The sequence below is a fragment of the Pholcus phalangioides genome, unplaced genomic scaffold (assembly GCF_987345545.1).
Source record: "Pholcus phalangioides strain wild (caught in Gottingen) unplaced genomic scaffold, Ppha-v1.0 ptg000012l_1, whole genome shotgun sequence".
Lineage (NCBI taxonomy): Eukaryota > Metazoa > Arthropoda > Arachnida > Araneae > Pholcidae > Pholcus > Pholcus phalangioides.
Window position 1 is genome coordinate 15,611,455 of NW_028301605.1, and position 20,054 is coordinate 15,631,508.

Below are 20,054 nucleotides of genomic sequence, written 5' to 3' on the forward strand. Positions count from 1 at the left end.
TCCATCTTCCAAGAGATATCGGAACCTTGCCGAACGCCGAAATGTACTATAGAGGTGACCGTGAAAAATTTGACCGGGAGCCCCCACCATAGATTCAAGACCAGTATTGGGCATGGCCCGGGATCACGGCCTCATATTTTACGCATGAGCCCAGGAGCCTCAAGGGAAGAAAAGCCTCACAAAAATGAGATCTGGTTCCGAGAATTTGCCGCGTAGGACCTCAAAAGAACACTTTGCCAGAGGCCCCTGATACTCTTATGACGGCCTTGTTCCAGACTAGGAGCTCCGCTGCAGAATGGTGGGGAGAAGGGCTTAGCGAGACCATAGCCCAGAGTGACAAGCTCGGACAGGTGGCAGATTTGAGGAAAGAGTGGTCAAGAAAATTAAACGGGGGGGAGGGGGGAAGTAGCATAATTTCGAATAGCCCAGGTAAATTTACAAGCCATTCAAATTCCAAATTCCAAGCCTGTGTGGTGGACCACTTTGAAGAAAGAGCATCCAACAGTGACCAGAGTCATAATGATTGATTTGTTAAAAAAAAAAAACTATGGGTCATAGCCCACAAAAGAACATTTTCTTTTCTCTTCATTGGCGGGATAGAAACCCCACCCTTAACGTGTTAAAAGGAAGCTTGAAGGAGTCCCACATGTGACAAAAACCATGTCTGCCTCTGCATAGAGAGCGAGGACTATAGGTGACCAAGAAGAGTGACCTAGAGCAGCGAAAGTGAAACTAGCGGATCAGTGAGCTATCAAATAGTAACGTAGAGTGTATGCAAGCATGTGCGTGAATAAAACAATGTGTAAAAAAATGTGAATGATCCCCCTCCTCCTCCTAACCAGATCATGGCCCGCTGTTCTGTCTCAATGCTCAATGAAAAGACTTTAGCTGGTGGTCAAACAAGAACTAGGCCATGCTACTTCACCAAACACCAACTCTTTCCATATCGCTATATTTGTAAATTTATTGCCATTAATGAGTTGGGTTGGAAACGAAGGTACCATCTATCTGAGGTAGTAGCCTCAAGCTCGTAAGGAAAATATTTTATCTATATTCTCCCACGGGTGAATGCTAATCTGGTACCGTGATGGCAGCCTTCAAGGTGGTAGACGAGCATCTTACCATCACGTCACTCGGGCGACCTGGGCCATGCTGGAAGCTGTGCATGTATGTGTTGTAAATGAACCTAACATGAAGTCTGTTTCGTTGTAATGCTTGTTATACTTAGTGATGTCATCTTTCGACAATTTTTCCAACTATGAGTGGTGTTACGATTGAATTATTGTAGCGTTGTAGGCCGCTCTCTGTGGTTAGACTTTTCAACGGGGAGATAAGCTCACATTCGCGCCTCAAAGTTAGGAGCCACAGAAAATTTTGAAAACCACAGAAAAAATTTGAGACAGAGGCGTAGTGACTGGGGCAGGCTAATGCCTAGGGAGGTAAATATGAGGGATAGAGCGGATATGCGGCCAGAACGGGAGAAGGGTGGTAAAACCGTAAATAACCGCACCGCCTAATGCATGACCTAATATTTGCGTATATACAGGTCCTGGGGGAAAAAATTTAAATTTTTGGGGGTCCTCTTACGTATAGTGTTCTTTGAGGAGTACGCAGAAAGAGGGAGGAATGTGGGCCGTGCCTGAAATACTACAAAAGGCAACAAATTTCGGAAACCTGGGCGCGTGCCCCATTCGCCCATGTGAGAAACAGAACCTGTGTATTATGTATGCTGACAGAATCATCCTCATCGTTGTCTCTCCCAAAATCCATCTCCACATGTGTTTCAAACTCACTATTCACCAGTTCCCGAATTGCGCCGCGGTGCCCTGGGCCATCGTAACGATCCCGCTAGCAGTGCACGTCTTCCGTTGCGTACACGGGAGAACACATGCCCCTTCCCCTCAAAAAGGATCAAAATTCAAAATATTTTTGTAGGAAAAAATATCAAAAGAAAATACTCTTTACATGCTGTTTTAATCTGTGTATGTTTTTTAATTTAAAATGGTTTTTTTTGAAAGTTAGTAAAAAAATTTCTATTATAGGACTTTTCTCTGTGCCCTTTCCCCTCAAAACTCTTTAGTCTACCTCATAGGCGGAGATTGACTTGGGAGTCTGGGGGAGGGGGCACGATGATGATGTCAGCTCATATATACATTAGATCAGTCGACTCCACCTGTGACGCTGGGGGGCAATGCCCCCCCCCGTATCTCCGCCCATGGTCTACCTATGTGTCCCGCCCAAAAGGCAGGGCCTGCGCAAGACCCTTACATTCTACGATCAAAGCAGGACCCATAGGAAGGATTTTTTTTTTGGGGGGGGGGGGACGTGATTTTGCCACTCCCTCCATTGTAAAATTCGATAATTTTTACGACTGTTTTTCTATTATCCTCCCCCTCTAATTCCGGCCCAGGCCTTTTTATGACCCCCCACCCCCAAAGTCCAACATGGATCACTATCAGCAGGGCATCATGCATGGTCGGCCGAGGCAAGCACGCATTTTGGTGCGCCTCCTTGTAACGTTGAAGGAAAGATTAAAGGATAATTTGCGCTCCCTTCATGTTCGACGCAGCTGATCCGTCTTCTACTGGGATCTATTAGCCCTACCTACGTTATGGTCCTGCCGTATGCTCCTTTTGCGGCACTTTGAGAAAAATGTTGCTCACCTGTACCGAGGGCCGCAACTAGGGAGACCAGAAGGGGCACCGAATTCACCTTCAACTGCATTTTCTACATGGCAAAGGGCGCCAGGGTGACAAAGTATCTAGTTTGGGTCCTGCCTGTACCTCGAACAGAAATGGTCTGGGATGAGAACGATAGTGTGTCAAGGGAAGTAAACTTGGGGGGGGGGGGGGGTGGCAAATTTGAGGAATGTGAAAAAAAAAATTCTGAAAAACCATGATGCAAAAAGAAAAAGCTTTTTTGGAACTAATGTCTTACAAAAAGGTGGCGAAAATAAACTTCCACCTCTACAAAATTACTAGTTACGACCCTGGACCATGCATCGTATTAGATGACAACCAACTACCCAGCATGAAATTTATCAGTAGTTTTCATATTGCAATATGAAAATTTATGGGATTGGTAGACATGACTGGGCTTAGTCATTTTATGGCTCTCTACAACATCTACATACGCTTTTCGGAGAGGAAGGTTAATACATTCCTAATTGGGTTCTAGAACAAAGGTTGCAAACTGGCGGCTCGCGCATCAAATACAGCCCTCATAAGCTACGTAGCCTATTCAGCATACGGCCTGCAATTGTAATGAACTTTGTTTTTAAACTTATATTTGTTAGAATTCTTCAATTTGTATAAAAACTCTAAACTTGATAAATGATGTCTACATTGGGCAAAGCTATTTGCTCCGAGGCAATTTTAGTTGCTTCACATATCTAGAGTGCTGCTGCTATTTTTTTACCAACCCTCATATAGGTGGATCTGGAAGACCTATTTTTTCCATTTATGACGAATGAAATTTATAATCACATTGAAGAAATTATGCTGGGATGCAAAAACATTTTACACCTCGTCCCAACAATTCATTTACATATTAATGTGCAGATGAAACAGTTTACACTTTTAAATATTTTGAGCAAAATGATGAGCATATCTTTATTTATATCAGTATTGGCATCATCATCAGTATAACACTGCTGGTATTCTAATAAAGACAAGAAATATTTCTTATATAATACTCCAAAGTACTCTCATTTATGCCATTCAAATCAACACTTACTTCTACAGTGTGAACAAAAAATGTAATTTTGTGAGCTACAGCTAGCAGGCTAGAGCTGCCTTATTTACTACAACAAAGGGTGCATAACCTTTTTATTCCACAGGCAATATGGATACCACTCATGGGCTGGAAACAGGTGTATCTATCGTGTTGTTGATTGATGATATTACTCAAACACTTTGGCGGGCTGCATTTAGCCCATGGGGAAAAGAGTTCATGCACCCCCACACTACAATATATTTGCAACTGACAGAAAGCCAAAAAACAAGGCATTTCCAAACAGTATCTATAAAATCATCTGGTATTAAGAACTGCTCGGGTGAATCAATCTCTTACAAAAGACTATATATCTGAATATAATACAAAGAAATCACAGGAGAAATACCCCACTACAAAAGTGTATTACACAAATACAAATATATCCATACATACGTGTAAATGATATGACAATAGGAAAATTACAAATAAATTACAGTGAACACATTTTTTTTGTAAATCTATAGATATAGCAGCTGTAAATCTCAATATAAAAGAAAAGTATCAGTTTTCAGTATGTACAGAAAAACTATAATACTGATTTCCCCATGCACATCAAAAAGATAACTAAGCTAGAATCGAGAATAAAAAAAGTGTTTTGAAATCTCAAAGTACATCTTATGCTTTTCCTCACAGTCCCGAAAGGCCACACCAGGGGTATTTTTTTTCCCATGATAAAAAACCTAACATAGCATCAAAACAAATTGCACATAACAAAAGGAAAATAAACATTGAAAAATAGTGAACAACATAAGTTAAAAATTCTAAATACTTGTGTACACAAAATTCACAGGTGTGTAGCTGGATCACTCAAAATAATAATAACCCTAATAAATAAACCTTTAAGGAATGGAATGATGTGAGCATTTTCTCTACCAATATTGCATCTTATAACTGTTTGCACATAAGGTGCATTGAATCTGATCCTTGGGGAATTCTCACAATGCTCTCCACATCTTATGAGCAATAAATAATTGACTGGGGCCTTTTAACCTAAACACTCATGAAACTGATGCGTCTATATTTATCTTCTCCAAACATGATTCCAGAATACTCTGTTTTAGACAGAACACATCTCAAAAATGTCAGTGTAAATTGAAAGTTTCTTATTAATCATGTTGCTTTTTTCCTTAACCCTCTCCATAGTTCTGTGAATTTCACTGATCCGCATTATAACTAGCACGGTGGGATATAGCCAAACTCACAGAATGAATGAATAAATTAACGTCAGAACTTTCCTCCTGGACTTGTCCCATTGCAGAGATCTCTTCCAGCCTAGCTTTGTGGAACAAATTTTGGAAGGCTCTCAAGTGGCCAGAGATCTCCCCCTCCCCAGGTCTCAGCACCTATGGTCGTGATACATGGTTGTGTTTACCATTGAAATACAGGTTAGTGAAGCGAGGAAAGCAGAGTAGAAAGAAAAAGAAAAAAAAAAAAGGATCCTTATTTACATTTTTATCAGCCATTTGAATAGTTTGGTTACTAGATGGCATGAACCACAATGCATGCCTCAATACAACACACTCACAGTCATGCACACCACCAAGGGCATAAACAGGAAGCATAATGTTACTCCATAATAGTAATCTCAAAAAGCAAAAACATTTGAGGATATTCATTATTATACAGGGTCAATCCAATGAATCATAACTATGAGTGGAACATGATGGAATGAGAACTTAGTCTCAAATTCTATTTACTGATTATGATGTTTAATGAGAGATCCATAATAATTTAACCTTTAAAACAGTAAACAATACTGAATTGGGATATAATGGAAAATTCTTCCCTTCAGATTTCTCTGATTAATCTTACAAAAAAATCTTTAAAGCATTTTTGGTATTATAGTATGCATTCAAATATATTGCACAATTTTCAATTCACTAAATTCCTACGAGTTTTAAAAAAATAAATAAAAAAGAATGGTGACATTTTGTTATCATAGTTTTGTCATACAAGGATTAAAACTATAAAATATGAATAACTACAACCATTTAGGATATTTCATGCTAAAAATTTCCAGAAGTATTGTGTACTAAACCATGGGTTATAGAAAAATATACAGTCGACGCTCGTTACAATGACACTCATCATGCTGAAAATGAATGTTGTATTAGGTAGTTGTTATACAGAAAGGAAAATATAGGATAGTCGTTGTATGGAAGAATTGGGGACTCATCCTACTGGTTATTATAATGGAAATGTAGCTATAACGTGTGGTCATTCTAACGAATGTCGATTGTATATAAATTTCAAACACAATATGTGCAAAAACAAGATCAGCAGATAATACTATATAAAAATAAACATGCACTTATACAATGTTGCGAGTAGGATAGCGATATAAAAAAGTCAATATACACCTTAAAAAAAGAAAAAGAAGAAAGGAGCAAACATACAATTTTATGCTTTATAAGAGTTTTTGGAAATTTCCATAATATTCAGAGTGTGCAGTATAAAACTCCAGAATTTTCAATTATAAATAGAGTAACAAAAAATTATAAAGTATTCGCCCTTTAAAAATGAAGGAAACAAAAGTTTTGAGTTTTAGAGCAAACATTTCATAAATTTTGAGGAGAAATGCAATTGTCTGAAATTGTTTCTAGGGAAACCTTTAAAATAAAATGAACTGAAACGGTGTCGTCTCTTGAAAAACAATCTTTTGACTGATGATGGCCGCAAAAGCCTTATCAGTTAAATGCATATGGTTTGCGAAGTTTTATCCAGAAATACTGATGTTATATGAATAACCAAGAAAACACCAAAAGAATTTTTTTTTCTTCTTAAGTCTGCATTTATGTGCAAATAAAAGTTTTCACAGAACATTATTAGGAATTACAACAGTCAGTATAGAGAAACATACATTTGACTATCTCAAGAATAAAAATGCAATCTGGTTGTTATGGAGCAATATTGATTTCCACAGTGGAAGGAAGTCTGAAATTATAAAAATGAACTTATAACAGGAGTCTTTCTTATTTTAGAAATTTTGGATGAGGAGTGAATATATAATCCAGAAAGCCTGGAAATCTTAGTTTTTCTTACATATATTTTGCGCTATAAATTTACTTGAGTATAAAGTCAAAAGGACCAACTGAAAATCTGGGCAAACAGACACTCAAGGACACAGTGACTGCGAACACATGTATGTAAGTGGTAATTTTTCAGGTTTCTATATTGAGGTACTCACCATTCAACCATCATAACCTTGCACTGCCGAGATAGAATTTGGATTTAGAAAAGAATATTCTTTTTCTAGATTCAAATGTTTTTCATGAGAACTTACTTCGGATTCTGGTGCATCAAGAGCTTATAAAATTTTTCATTAGTGGTATAAGAAAAATATCGCGATTATAGAAATATTCATGTCTCTTTGGGTTCCATGGAGCAGTTTCATATCCATCAAGAGTTCAATGTGCAAATTAAAATGTCAGAAACCTCTCATGGGATGAAACATTAGTGAACTGCCTCTATAGTGATAGACTAGAGTTGCATACTATCAAGAACATTGTAAATAAATGCTAACAAATTATTCAATAGTTATAATTTTTAGTTAATTTATGGGTATATATGTAACAAAACAAAAAAGAATCAATAACAAGATCATAACAAACACTTTGAATTCCAAAGAGTGATCCAGGAAATAAAAAAAAATCTATAACATGAAGAAAAAAAACCACCAGAAAAAAAAGTCAAAATTGTATAGATACTGTAAATTATAGTATATATACAACTGTGTGATGCTAAATACCACAAAACTGTTATCACAGATAGAAAAAATGGAATATATATTTATATATATATTTGATTTGTATCTGCAATTGACATAAATAATAAAATTCTAAGACACAGAGGGTTCCATCATGTTGCTAATGATCTCCCGGAAGGAGATGATTTCAATTTTTCCATTGCTTCTCTCATTTTCTCGTGAAGCAATCTATACTTCAGCTTCACTTGGTTCAGGTATTCTTCCTCCTCCAAATCAAGTATCTTCAAAAAATTATTCAATTCGGCCACTGCAAAATTCTCCCACTGAAGAAAAGAACGATTTAAATAAATAAATAAATATATATATATATATAAAAACCATAGAATACTTTAAACAGAGTGAGAAGGGAGTATGAAAAAAAAAATCTTCAATTATGAAATTATGTGACACTTGAAAAAAAGATGGTAGATCTTCACCATTTCAGCCATGATATAGCTACCTCATAATCCTGTGCCGCAGATGCAACACTTGGTTCCTGCTTTATTTATGGGGGGGGGGAAGGAAGGTGGATGCCACCCAATATTATTTGATAATTAGACAAAAGTTTTTTTTTAATTGAAAGAAAAGAGAACTTTAGCAGTAATGTAATTACTCTATTGTTTACATAATCACAATGTAATTACTCTATTGTTTACATAATCACAATGTAATTCCCAATAACTATCGAAATGATGTTTTTGTTCATGGCAAGCTTCTAAAAGTTTGGATGGACTTACATTTTTTGAAAAAAGAAGTCACATTTTTTACACCCCGATATTTTGAAACTTTCCTAAAACACACATAGAATATGCAACAATTTTTTTCAACTTTTATCTCTCTCCAGTGACAAAGAGACTGCGGTCACTACCAGGACTTATTTAACCAAGAACATAAGTTGGTGCCCAATAGCTGAACAAATCATGCCAAGAGAACTTTCCGATTAGCAGAAAATGTTAACAAGTTCATGAAGCCTGTAGTGAGAAATTTAATTGTTTAGTCGGTTGGCTGAATCATTTTGAGAGAATGAAATTTTATGATAAAATGTCTTAGACAGTGCTACACTATAAAAGTTTAATAAAATTTTTTATAAAACTTGAAAAATACAACCAATAAGTAGTGCATTGGTTTCATTTGCTCAAATGTAACAGATGAGCTTATTGGTTGCATTTTTCAATTTTTGTAAAAGATGTTTTATAAAACTTTTATAGTGTAATCTCAGCCTCTGAGAATTAACTGTCATGAGACTGAAAATCAAGTTCATTTTTACTTGCTAATATTGGGACAAAATGATCTGAAAGACAATAATTGTCTAATTATATAAAACTAATTATAAAAATCTAATGGTATAATTATTAGAAATTCTTGCAGATATAAAGAATTCTCTATAAGTCATAGCTTTTTTAACAGAACAAAAAACTTGAATTCCCTTATAACGAGAAGTCTGCTATAACAATTTTCTACACTGACAGTGTGAGTTTTTGTTATAACAGACTTGCTGCATATCAAGAATTTGCTCATATTTTGAGGAGTGTTAAAAATTCCATCTGTTAGTTAGGCTTTGATTTTGGATGATTTATTGTTTATGTTGAAATTCATGTAATTGTAATTAAATTCTATTTTTTTAATTATAAACAAGCATAAGCATTTTGATTTAATAATTAATCTAAACTTTAAAATAGGTAGTTAGATAATGCTTCAGATTATTCTGTGAGAAGCAGCACATGAACAATTTTTCTCTCCTCTGTAGCTTTTACTCACAAGACATCAAAGTAGAGGAACTTTTTTTTTAAAGACTATAAATATTACTAACTGGGATATCATCCATTTCATTCTCCAAAAGAACAAACTGTTTTTCGTCATCTATCCACATGAGAGCAAGAACCAAAGGAATCTCATTATCTTCTATACGTCGTAACACAGCTGAAAAAAAAATAAAAGTAGGTAATGATAACACCGATATGATATAAAATCATCAGGATATTTTCAAGTATTTTTACAACAGCTGTTGAAACAGAAATTTGTTAGAAGAGGGAAGTCTGAAAATCCTATATAGCAATAATTGCCTATATAAAGATAATAATCTCTGGTTGTAATGCACTTTTCGTAGTGTCAATAAATTTGATTTATAATGATAAATCTTTTATAACAATACTTTTTTTCAGTCCTTTGAGTATCTTTATATAGAACTTTTACTGTGTAAAGAAACAAACACTTTTGCATATTCAAGTAAAATACATGCATATGTCAGAAATGAATTACCTTTTGGGTTAGATAATACAATTGAACGACCGACGTAGTTGAACCCAAAATTGCAAAAGAACCACAGCTATATGTGTTTCGGAACTATATGAAGTTCCTTCATCAGTAGCAAAACAAAGGAAAAAGAAAAATGTAAAAAAAAACTCCTTATAGCGGGAGTTACTTGCAGTTGTAGACAAAACAGTAACTCCTGCTATAAGGAGTTTTTTCGATATTTTTCTTTTTTCTTTGTTTTGCTACTGATGAGGGAACTTCATATAAATCCGAAACACGTATAGCCGCGGTTCTTTTGCAATTTTGGGTTCAACTACGTTGGTCGTTCAATTGTATTATGCATATGTCACTCACCATGATTAGTGACTTTGTCATAGCTTCGCTCATACAAAGCAAACTTGAGAGGATTGTCAGCAACTTTAAATTTTTTAAGAAGAGCATTGATGACCTCTCTGGCAGTAAACTCACTGGAAAAGAAAGAAAATATCGCTCAAATAAAAATTTTGAATAAATTAAATAGCTTTCATGGAATATATCATCGAAACTAGAGGCTTAAAACACTGACAATCTAGGTAGGTTGGTATGCCATGGTTCTGAGGTTAGAACATTGACACAGATTTTGTTTCCAACAGACAGAAATCACCAGTGGGAGACCCTGATTAGCGATTAAGAATTGACTATCAGCAGGGGGGGGGGGGGTTTCTTCCATTATTTTTATAATATCAATGCTTCAGCTAGGTTAAATTCATTTGCATATATAAATATCAGTATATCATGCATTTCTGATGTCTATTCCACTTGCAATCATAATATCTGGTTGCATATCAACATGTGGACTTGCAGCATAGTAATGCAGAAGAAACATTATTTGAATTATTTTAATAGTTAAAAGATAGTGAAAAAATCCTTAAAACAAATGAAAATGTCTCGCAAAATATGGTAGTTCCTTGACATCACACACATTTGGATATCTTACACTTTTTATTAGAGCCAGAGTCAAAAATGTAATATTAGAACTTAGATAATTTTGTCAGATAAAACAAACTTCCAGTGTAATTTACTTTTTTCCATCTCATGACATGAAAAATATAGCAAGGAATTACTGTACTCCAATCATTTTAGAAGTATTCTGTATGTAATAATTTAAAAATAAAATTCTACCTAGTGATGTGCAAAGCTTTAACAGTGTCATGAGGTAAATAAAAAGAAGTCAGAGTCTTTCTCCCACCATCTTCTTCTTCTTTTAAAATGTCATATATCGATGGCGGTCTTGTCCCAGCTATCACATTAATTGGTCTTGTAAGGTTCATGTGGACTCGAATAAAGCCATGCAAAACTTCTCCGTTCTCTTCCTGTTTAAGATACAAAGTTTTTGTGAATAAAAAATATCAAGCTCAAAATAAAGGGACTTTCTAGCATGTGGACGGCAATAATCAGCATTGCCAAAGCAATAGCACCAAGCTTATGCCATCAGCAAGCATTTCTTACAAGTTGACATAAATAATAATGTCCATAAACCAGTGAGACTAAAGATATTGGTCTTACAAATGTAAAAATAATAACTATGATTGGTTAATTGGTTATTACAAAACAACTTGCAAGACAAAATGTCGAAGAACATATAACCTCAGTCCTGTTTAACAATGTTTTCCTAAACTTACCAAAATCATATCAGAACTCTGATGCTTCTGATTGTATTGATCAATCCTCCACTGCAACTCATCATTGTGCAAGCGTTCAAAAAATAATGGTGACAAACGCTCCTACAAATAATAAAAAAGAACAAATACACTGTTTTGCAAAAAACGTATGCTTTTATTGAAATTAAATATGTGTAAAGTTCATACACAGATAATGAAATGATTAAAAATTTGAAGTCCTAGGACCCATCAATGGCTAGTGATTGACCACTAAATGTTCAAATCGGTAATTTGTGAACCCCCTTCCCTGGCGGTGCTGCATGCTTGTATACGCCGACGTAAGGAGAGATAACGATTCCTGATCTCATCTTGTGATACATTCTACTAGGCATTCATTAATTGTTGCCCCGGATCGGAGACATTTTTGGGTGCTTGAATCTGGTGGCCTACCATGCCCCATACATGCTCGATTGGAGAAAAGTCTGATGACCTTGCTGGCCAAGGAAGATTATCAGCAGCACGGAGGCAGTCCAGAGATATATGAGCCTGGCATTATCTTGGAGATCACATTTTTTTGGGGAGCTTAATTTTTTTTTGTCAAAGAGAGTATTTGTGAACATAAGTTTGGAAAAAAAAATTCATAGTTTGGAATTCAGTTTTCATGGTTCAAGGATCAATTAAGTCAAACTTTGCCAAAAAAAAATTACCAATTAAAAATAAGAAATAATTTGTTCTTGACAGGAAAGTAAAAGTATATATGATAAAAAAAAAGAATGATGAGTGAAACGTAACACAACAAAGTAGTTTGTAAAAAGTATAATTTGTCATAAAAACCAATCGCTTCGATAAATTTCAAAATATGAGAGCATCACAATGGTCATTCAATATGTCATGAAGTGAAAGATGACTATGACCAAAAGCGGTTGTAAAATGATATGATGATGTGTACAACTAAAAACATGAGCAACGGTTAATGGTGGTTGACTCTCTCGTGATAAAAGATATGAAAAAACAAATTATGCTGAATAAAAATGTTTTTGGCAAAAACCCAATGCTAGTTCTCCTCCATGAAAAATGGCACTTTCACGGCCGAGAAAATGCAAATTATCCAAGCCAAGCTATGAGAGTTTGAATTTATTTAAAAAAATTAAAAATTATATTAAAAACATGCAATGTAACTTTTATAACTTAAAAAAAAATATGTCAGGTTTTAAAAAAAATCAGATTTAACTATTACGAAAATTGATTGGAGCAGCAATGCTTTGACAAGACACCACAATTCAACCAGCACACCAGCAGAGGTCTGTATAACAAACCTCATCCGAGTGACTCTGATGCATATATGAATTCAAATATTATTATTAACATGCATATTTTAAAGAATGATCCATATTTATCCATCCATATTTATTCGAAACCAAGTCTTACACTGCTGCCATTTTCATGCTTGATAGTCTTGGAATCAATCATGTCACACAGGTTAGTTGTTTGTGTATCTCCAGCTCCTTTGCAGTCTAATGTTACCAAATGCTGGCATCTTTGATGGATTGTATATTGGCAATCTAAATGAGAAAACATAAAAACTAAACTGTAAAAATGTTATCAGTTAAAATCTTTTTTAAAATATTGAGATTTGAGAAAAAAAAGCCTTCTTAAGTGCTGATGTAGAAAACGTACTTAGGCACCGAAGGCAGTCAGATGAATTACATAGTCCCCATATAAAATCACCACAGCAATCACACCACGTAGGATTCTTCAGATGCGAAGGCTGGAATTCATGTCCAATACCCTGCTCAGCCGGGTCGAGTTCGACGATCCCAAAACTTGCCAGTTCAATCAGTTCTCTAGGTCTCAAGCTGCCATTGGTATCATGGTCTGGACTATTTTCCTAAGTTTACATAAGCATGGCAATCTTTGAGCAAAAGTGTAATATTCTACAAAACTTTCGAATGGCATAAACTGATTGATAAAGAGAAAATAAATATTTTATTTTCATCCATGTATTTTGTATAAATGTTATGCAGTTAAACCATTATAACAAATTTTGAAGAACCAAAAATTTTGTTTGTTATATCCCCAGGTTTTATCCCTAAGGGGTTTGATTGTATTTGAATATCAAAGATTTTTATTTTATTATTTTTCAATCAAGATTAAACATATGTATAAAAACATATTATGTTTCTATGAAACTTTAAATATCAACTAGCCCATAAAAAATGAAACACAGGGCTTGACAAATCCCAGGTAACTGGGATCTATAGTGATATTAACAGTAACTCATTATGGCCACTAAAAATTGATAGAGGAGACCACTATACCTAAGGACAGTTGTACCTACAGACATTTCAGTTCAAAATTTGTATACAGGTGGAATGTAGGATACGAGTTCTTAATATATGTAAACTAGTGATAGGCAGTTGTTCATGAAAAGCCAGCTAGTGAAAGACTCATGGTAAGTAAATACAAGTTGTATAATAGTTTTAATCTTTTTTGAAGGTCAAAGTAAAAAAAAATTACATATGTTTATTTATTTTTCTTTCCCTCTAATTTTTTATGATTATTTGTCATGGTTGTAGTTTATCGAGGTTTTGATGGTTTATTTTCTACTTTTAATTTCAAAGTCATTGAAACCTTAACCTACCTGTTGCTATCTCCCTGTGGGGGGCGGGGGGGGGGGATTTACGTTGTACCTTTGGACACAATCATTTGCGTCTGTAAGTACATCAGCCATTTTTTTTAAATTTATTTTTATTATCAGTTGCTAATTATTTTCGGTTTCTAAATTTTCCCACAAAATAGTGTTTTATTTTTGGTTTTCTGTAAAAACCACATAATAACATAATTGTAAAGTTATAAAGAAGTTATGGGTTCTGCAAAATAATTTTTAAATTTATTTTTTTTTAAGATACAAAATTGGTCAGACTGCTTGTAATTGTTATAGGAAAAAAAACGATTAAAAATTTTGTGGCATTATGTCCGCAAATAAATCTTGTGTCCAAAGGTACATCAGGTTGTTTTGTATGTAGAAGCAAAAATTACATCCTCAAATTTTGAATTTTTCAAAATACAGTATTCAAAATTTTAGATTAAAAAAAAATGAATTTAATCGCAAAAGCGATGAATTAAATGCACAGCGGCTCAGAAAAATTAAAATATGAATTTTGTCCATAGGTACAGCAGTCTCCCCTATTGGCCACTAAAAAATTGGTATTGGCATCTGAAACTTTCTATGTGCAATTGCTAAATTGGTTTCAGAATTGCTAAAGTTTCAGAATTTATAAGTGCCAACTCAATTCCCCCCTTCCCTGATTTCTCAAGACCTGGTACAATAGCTGATGACACATGTTAACTTCAATTTCATTTAAAAAGTTAAAGTAATACCCTAATTTATGTCACCCCACCTTAATTTTTTTTTTCAAAATCAAAGTGAAAAAGTTCAAAAGATTTTGCTTTGAAAGAGTACGCTTCTCCCATGTGAGTCATATCAGAGACAAATAGAGAGGGGGATATATAGGGTCACCCATATTTAAAAAAAAAAAGACATTCCTGATTTTCTATATTTTCAACTAAGCTTACTATTATTTTAATCTTAAGTGAAATCATACTGTTTTTTTTGAGCTCATAAACTGCATTACAATAAGTATACCTATAAATACGATAACTCTGTCAGGAATTTGTCACATATTACGTTTTTTCCCCTGTGAAGTACATTTCAATTCGCTGCAGATTTTTCGCTGTAGCTCTTTTATATTTTTTCAGGCAATTTTAGCCATAATTTGTAATTTCCCCCCCCCCCATGTTTGGCAATTTATTTGGCAAGAATTTAAGATTTTGTCATTGAATACAATGGATATAGATTATGGTCATTAGATTTTGATACTTAGTTCTCCCTCTTTATTTGAAGAATACATCAATGGCGAAATTTACCTTGACTTACGTCTTAGTTCTGGAACTGACATAAGTTAGGGTATATAACTGTTTAATAAATATTTAGTACATTATATTCAGACAGAATAAAGATTGTGTGTATAGTCAATCAATAATGCACCTTAGTTTTGTTTCTTTTACGAAACGGCCTCGGCAAAGCTAAATTCTGCAGTATTTCAGCTGGGTTGAAGTTTCCTCTCAGCCTTACATCATTATCGGCATGTACTGATCTCCTGTTGCCGATGGGAGTCACTGGAGGAGTGTATGCCCTACGAGCATTCTTGTACTCTGAGAACATCTTTACTGACCGTGCATGGGAAATATTTCTACACTGAAGCTATGACATCAGATGATATCTTTTTTCGCTCATGGATGATCAACATCTGTAATACATATTTCAAAATTTTTTACTTATGAAGTCAAATGAAAACTCTATGAAAGACAAGATATTTGATTATGAACTAAATCAAATCATTTCCATATTTATGGTGATTGAAAAAGATAATGGTAGAACCTTTCCAGGGCCTAAAAAAATTAATTCTTCAACCCTTGAACTTCTTGTCTCTTAGCAATTGACACGATAGAGTAAGAATTAAATTTTCAATAAAACAATTAATGGGTCTTCCAAGTAGAACTTACCAAGAGATTCCTCCATAAATATGGTTCGAACTATTTCATTCCTTAATTTAAAAAATGAGAGCAAAAAATAAAAATAAAATAAAGATGGGATTTTTTTGCAGTTAAAGGGTTAATCTCTAACCATGGATGAATTTACTTGATGTAAAAGTTTTTTCAGTATAACATAAAGAGATGCAAATTTTATCAACTGAGATTTTTCTGAATAAGGTGCGATATACAAATTCTATTTATAAATAAAATCTCCCCCCCCCCCCTCCTATTGTCAACTAGCACATTGCTGTCTGCCAAGTTGATAGAAAACAACATATGAATGTGATTACACCTTAAGTCGCATGGCAGTAGCTGTCTCCAGTGGTGACTAGTAGGCTGATATTATATTCAGAAATTTTAGGTAGAGAAAAGTTACGAATGAATGAAGAGATGATACAGAGATATATAGACTACCAATTAAAAGGAAAGTGGAGAAGCTTTTTTTGCCTTTGAACATCCTTTCATTGCTCATGCACATGTTCCAAGAGGATAGAAAGTCTGCGTTTGCCATTTGCCACCCTCAACTCCAAGTGAAAGAATTGAGCGGAAGAAATGGTACAACCTGCCAATGTCAGCTATATAACAGGGCAGGTAATAATTCTCCCGTCCCCTAATGAGTAATTTCTCTTCTGCAAGCTTTGCACAGGGAATTGTATTTTATGCTAACCAAGTTCAACTGGACATAAACTGCCAAAATATTGAATAACAATATAATTTCTCGTGTGTAACCCATGGAATTACACAAGGAAAAACTTTTAATGCTCGATGAGTAATATAACAATTGCTATTCATTATATTTTCATTACATAAATATGTTTGTACTCCAAAATTGAACGAAACTTTCAGATCAAAAATAAAGTTTATTTATACTTATCCTCTGTGACCCTGCTCCAGAAATGGCTCATAACTTACTGCTATTCAGTGCTGTCTTAATGAATGGGCATAACCCAGGGACCTTTGGTGATAGTGAAATATAATTAAAATTTTTGAGAGCAGGTAAATGGGTAGGCAATTACTTTTAGGGCAGTATGACACTATAAAAGTTTGATAAAAGTTAAAACGCAATCAATAAGCATATCGGTTACATTCGAGCGAATGTAACCAATAGGCTAATTGGTCTTTTTTTCAATTTCCATAAAAGGTTTTTTTATCAAACTTTTATGTTTTAATTACAGCCTCAATCAGGTAAAGGCAAAAGGCCTAGAAAAATCACTTTGTCGGGAGAACCTATGATGCTGTTAAGACTCCTTGCTGCCATTTAATTAGGTTTTCAATGGTGCTGGGGAGGGGGAAATGGTAAACATACAAATGTTGGCAGTGTATATACCAAGGACTCTGCCACGTATCTGGGCTAGAAGAGATCTCCCTAACAGGATAAGTCTGGCAGCAAAGTTTTGGCATTCAGGTTATATAGGCACACCAATTTTTTTTTTATTTTGGTGGATATTTTTTCTCCTGTGGGGCAACACAACAGCGGGGCTATGCACAGGAAATTATGGTATCTGTGGTTAACAGAGTGTCACAGGGTTCACGCTGTCGATCACAATTGCGCCAAATCATAACAAAATATTTAATTTAGCAAATGAATGAAAGACCAAATTTGCCAAATCACAAGTGTCCATTCGTCTTCTTGATACAATTTTAGAATTAACATTTTATGACACGTCAATTTGGCTACGGTTCTCTCATTTGGGTACAAATTTTTCCATCCGATTAGCAAATTCCTAGAATTGATAAAAAGTCATGAGGAACTCTGGGGGGGGGGGGGGGGTGTCACAATTATTTCATTAGGTTCCCACCCATCTATCCTTAACCACCCTTCAAAAGAATCGGGAAGAGTAAATAGTACAAACTTTCAAATGCAGGCTATGTAATAATGTGTAGTAGTAGTTCACTGTAATAGTGTATATACAGGGCGCATAGAAAACAGGACGTATGGCATTTTACTGGCAAACCGCTGATCCTAGAGAAATACTTCCAATTAGAAAAAGTTTCAAAATAACGTACAGTGCCACCACCACCTATAGCAGAAGGCCTCAACAGTAAGCTCGCGACGTCACCAAAGGTCTATAGCCATTGGATACAGCAGGCCGATGCATGCACAATCTTTACCTTTTTGTTAGCATATCTAATGGCTATAAGTGAGATGACCTTCAGTCACGAGCTTAGCGCGGAGGTCTTCTGCTATATATGGTGTTGGAGGTACTCAGATATGTCATTCATGCAGCAAGGGGTTGTATGGTTATTAAAATAAAAATGTTAACTTTTTATACAGACAACCTGTACTCAAGAACCCAATTACAAAGTTGTTGCTCTGTCGCTCCGTATGCCAAAAAAAACCCACGCTATCAAGCACAATGTTCATAGAGATATTCAAATTCAAAATTTAGAGGAAAGTTGGGAAAAAACTGCATTAAATGTGGGTAAAACTTTTTTTCCCAGCATTTAATACCGTTTTATCTTAACTTTCCAGTTTTGAATTTGAATATCTCTGCGGATATAGCACTCAGAAACGTGGATTTTTTTTTTGTTGGCATCAGGACAAACAAAGCAAACAAATTCTAATTACGTTTTTGAGCACACGGGGACTGTATAAAAAGTCATGAGCATTCATCAATCATCAATTCATTCCTTCATTTTCTTATGTGTATAACCCTTAAAATAAATTTTCAGTAACTGCACATCATTTGAAAACTTTTTGTAATTGAAAGTATGTTTGTAAAATCAACAGTTAGAGATATCTGCTGTGCAAACAATTTGAAACAGCCAGTGAAACAATTTAGGTTATATGCCAATTTTCATTCACTCCTTTGGGTATAATTAATCTACCTAAAATACAGGGCGATCCAACGAATCTACACAGATGTCAGTTTTACTGACACATTGCCCGGGATACGTGCCTCCTTCACTATTTTTGCACCTGAAGATGTAAGCTTTGGCTTCATTAGCAGGTGAAGATGCCTACCTCTGCTCCATTCTTAGCTGAAGAGGCCTTCATCTGCTCCATTCACAGCTAAAGATGTCTGTCTCAGTTTCACTTGCAGATAAAGATGCCCCTTCCGTTACTCTATTCAAGGCTGAAAATGTATGCCATGGCTTTATTGACAGTTGAAGATGCCTACCTCTTCTACATTTTTAGCTGAAAATGCCTCTGTCAGATTCATTTCCAGCTGAAGATACCCACCTGTTTCATTCAAAGCTGAAGATGCTTGCTACTGCTTCATTCACTCGCAGTAGAAAATTCCAACTTTGGTTTCATTAGCAGCTGGAGATGTCTGCCTCCGCTTCATTCTAAGCTTAAAATGTCTGCCTCTGCTTCCTTAGCAACTGCCTGTCTGCCTTCGCTTAGGCGTGGATCCAGAGAAGAGGAACTGTGGCCCTCTTAGTAGAATAATATGAAAACATTTCTGTCTGGTAAAATATGGGATGATCCAACGAACATGCGCAATAAGTCACCTCTCCCTACATATCAACCTGGATCCAAGCCTGGTATTAGGAAGTTTTCTTGGACCAAGTTGAGTATAACCACATCATAAAGCTTTACACATTTCAATTTTATTTATCCTCTAATGCAAAACATAAAGCCCACAGCACGATTAAAATGAATCTACATATAATACATATGGTTACTATTTACTAATTCAATACTGTGTGTATCAGCTATCAAAAATTTATTAATTCATAAAAAAAATTTACTTAGAATTTTTTTTTATATGTCATCAGATTATCGAATTTAGATTACCTCGGAGATCTCAGAGTTGTTTAAAAAGGCATCGCAACCGATCTGCGTCGAAAAGGCAAGCTTTAAATACTTAATTGTTTACGCTCTACTTGCAATAGAGGCTAGCGGGCGGCCATTAGCTGGATAATTTGGACTGTAGATGATTCATGCGGTCATGCTGCCGCGAGCGATAGAAACAAAAATTATTTTATTATCCAGACAACTTTTTTGATTTAATTTGAATTTTTTTACCCAAAAAATATGAAATATAATTTAATGATAGTTTATAAAAGTTGAAAAAAATTACGTGCTGTTGAAAATGAAG

The 20,054-nt window shown here is 35.0% G+C and overlaps 1 protein-coding gene across 1 annotated transcript; it reads right to left on the reverse strand.

Moving 5' to 3' along the window:
- Positions 1–4,118: 4,118 nt before the first annotated feature.
- Positions 4,119–19,891, reverse strand: LOC149079654 (ras association domain-containing protein 1-like). The gene is made up of 9 exons (XM_089240262.1): positions 19,751–19,891; positions 15,461–15,722; positions 13,090–13,300; positions 12,841–12,974; positions 11,434–11,535; positions 10,934–11,124; positions 10,127–10,239; positions 9,330–9,439; positions 4,119–7,803 (listed from the first exon to the last, which is right to left on the reverse strand). The coding sequence occupies exons 2-9, from the start codon at positions 15,635–15,637 to the stop codon at positions 7,633–7,635; spliced, it is 1,209 nt and encodes a 402-aa protein (XP_089096388.1). The 5' UTR covers positions 15,638–15,722; positions 19,751–19,891; the 3' UTR covers positions 4,119–7,632.
- Between the last annotated feature and the right edge of the window lie 163 nt (positions 19,892–20,054).

Excerpts from the sequence above, each read along its gene's own strand:
- LOC149079654 (XM_089240262.1), bottom strand. The coding sequence starts at position 15,637 with ATGTTCTCAGAGTACAAGAATGCTCGTAGGGCATACACTCCTCCAGTG. Across the intron at positions 11,125-11,433 it reads AGAGTTCTGATATGATTTTG|GAAGAGAACGGAGAAGTTTT; the intron begins GTAAGTTTAGGA and ends TATCTTAAACAG. Across the intron at positions 10,240-10,933 it reads AAAGCTTTGCACATCACTAG|TGAGTTTACTGCCAGAGAGG; the intron begins GTAGAATTTTAT and ends TTTCTTTTCCAG.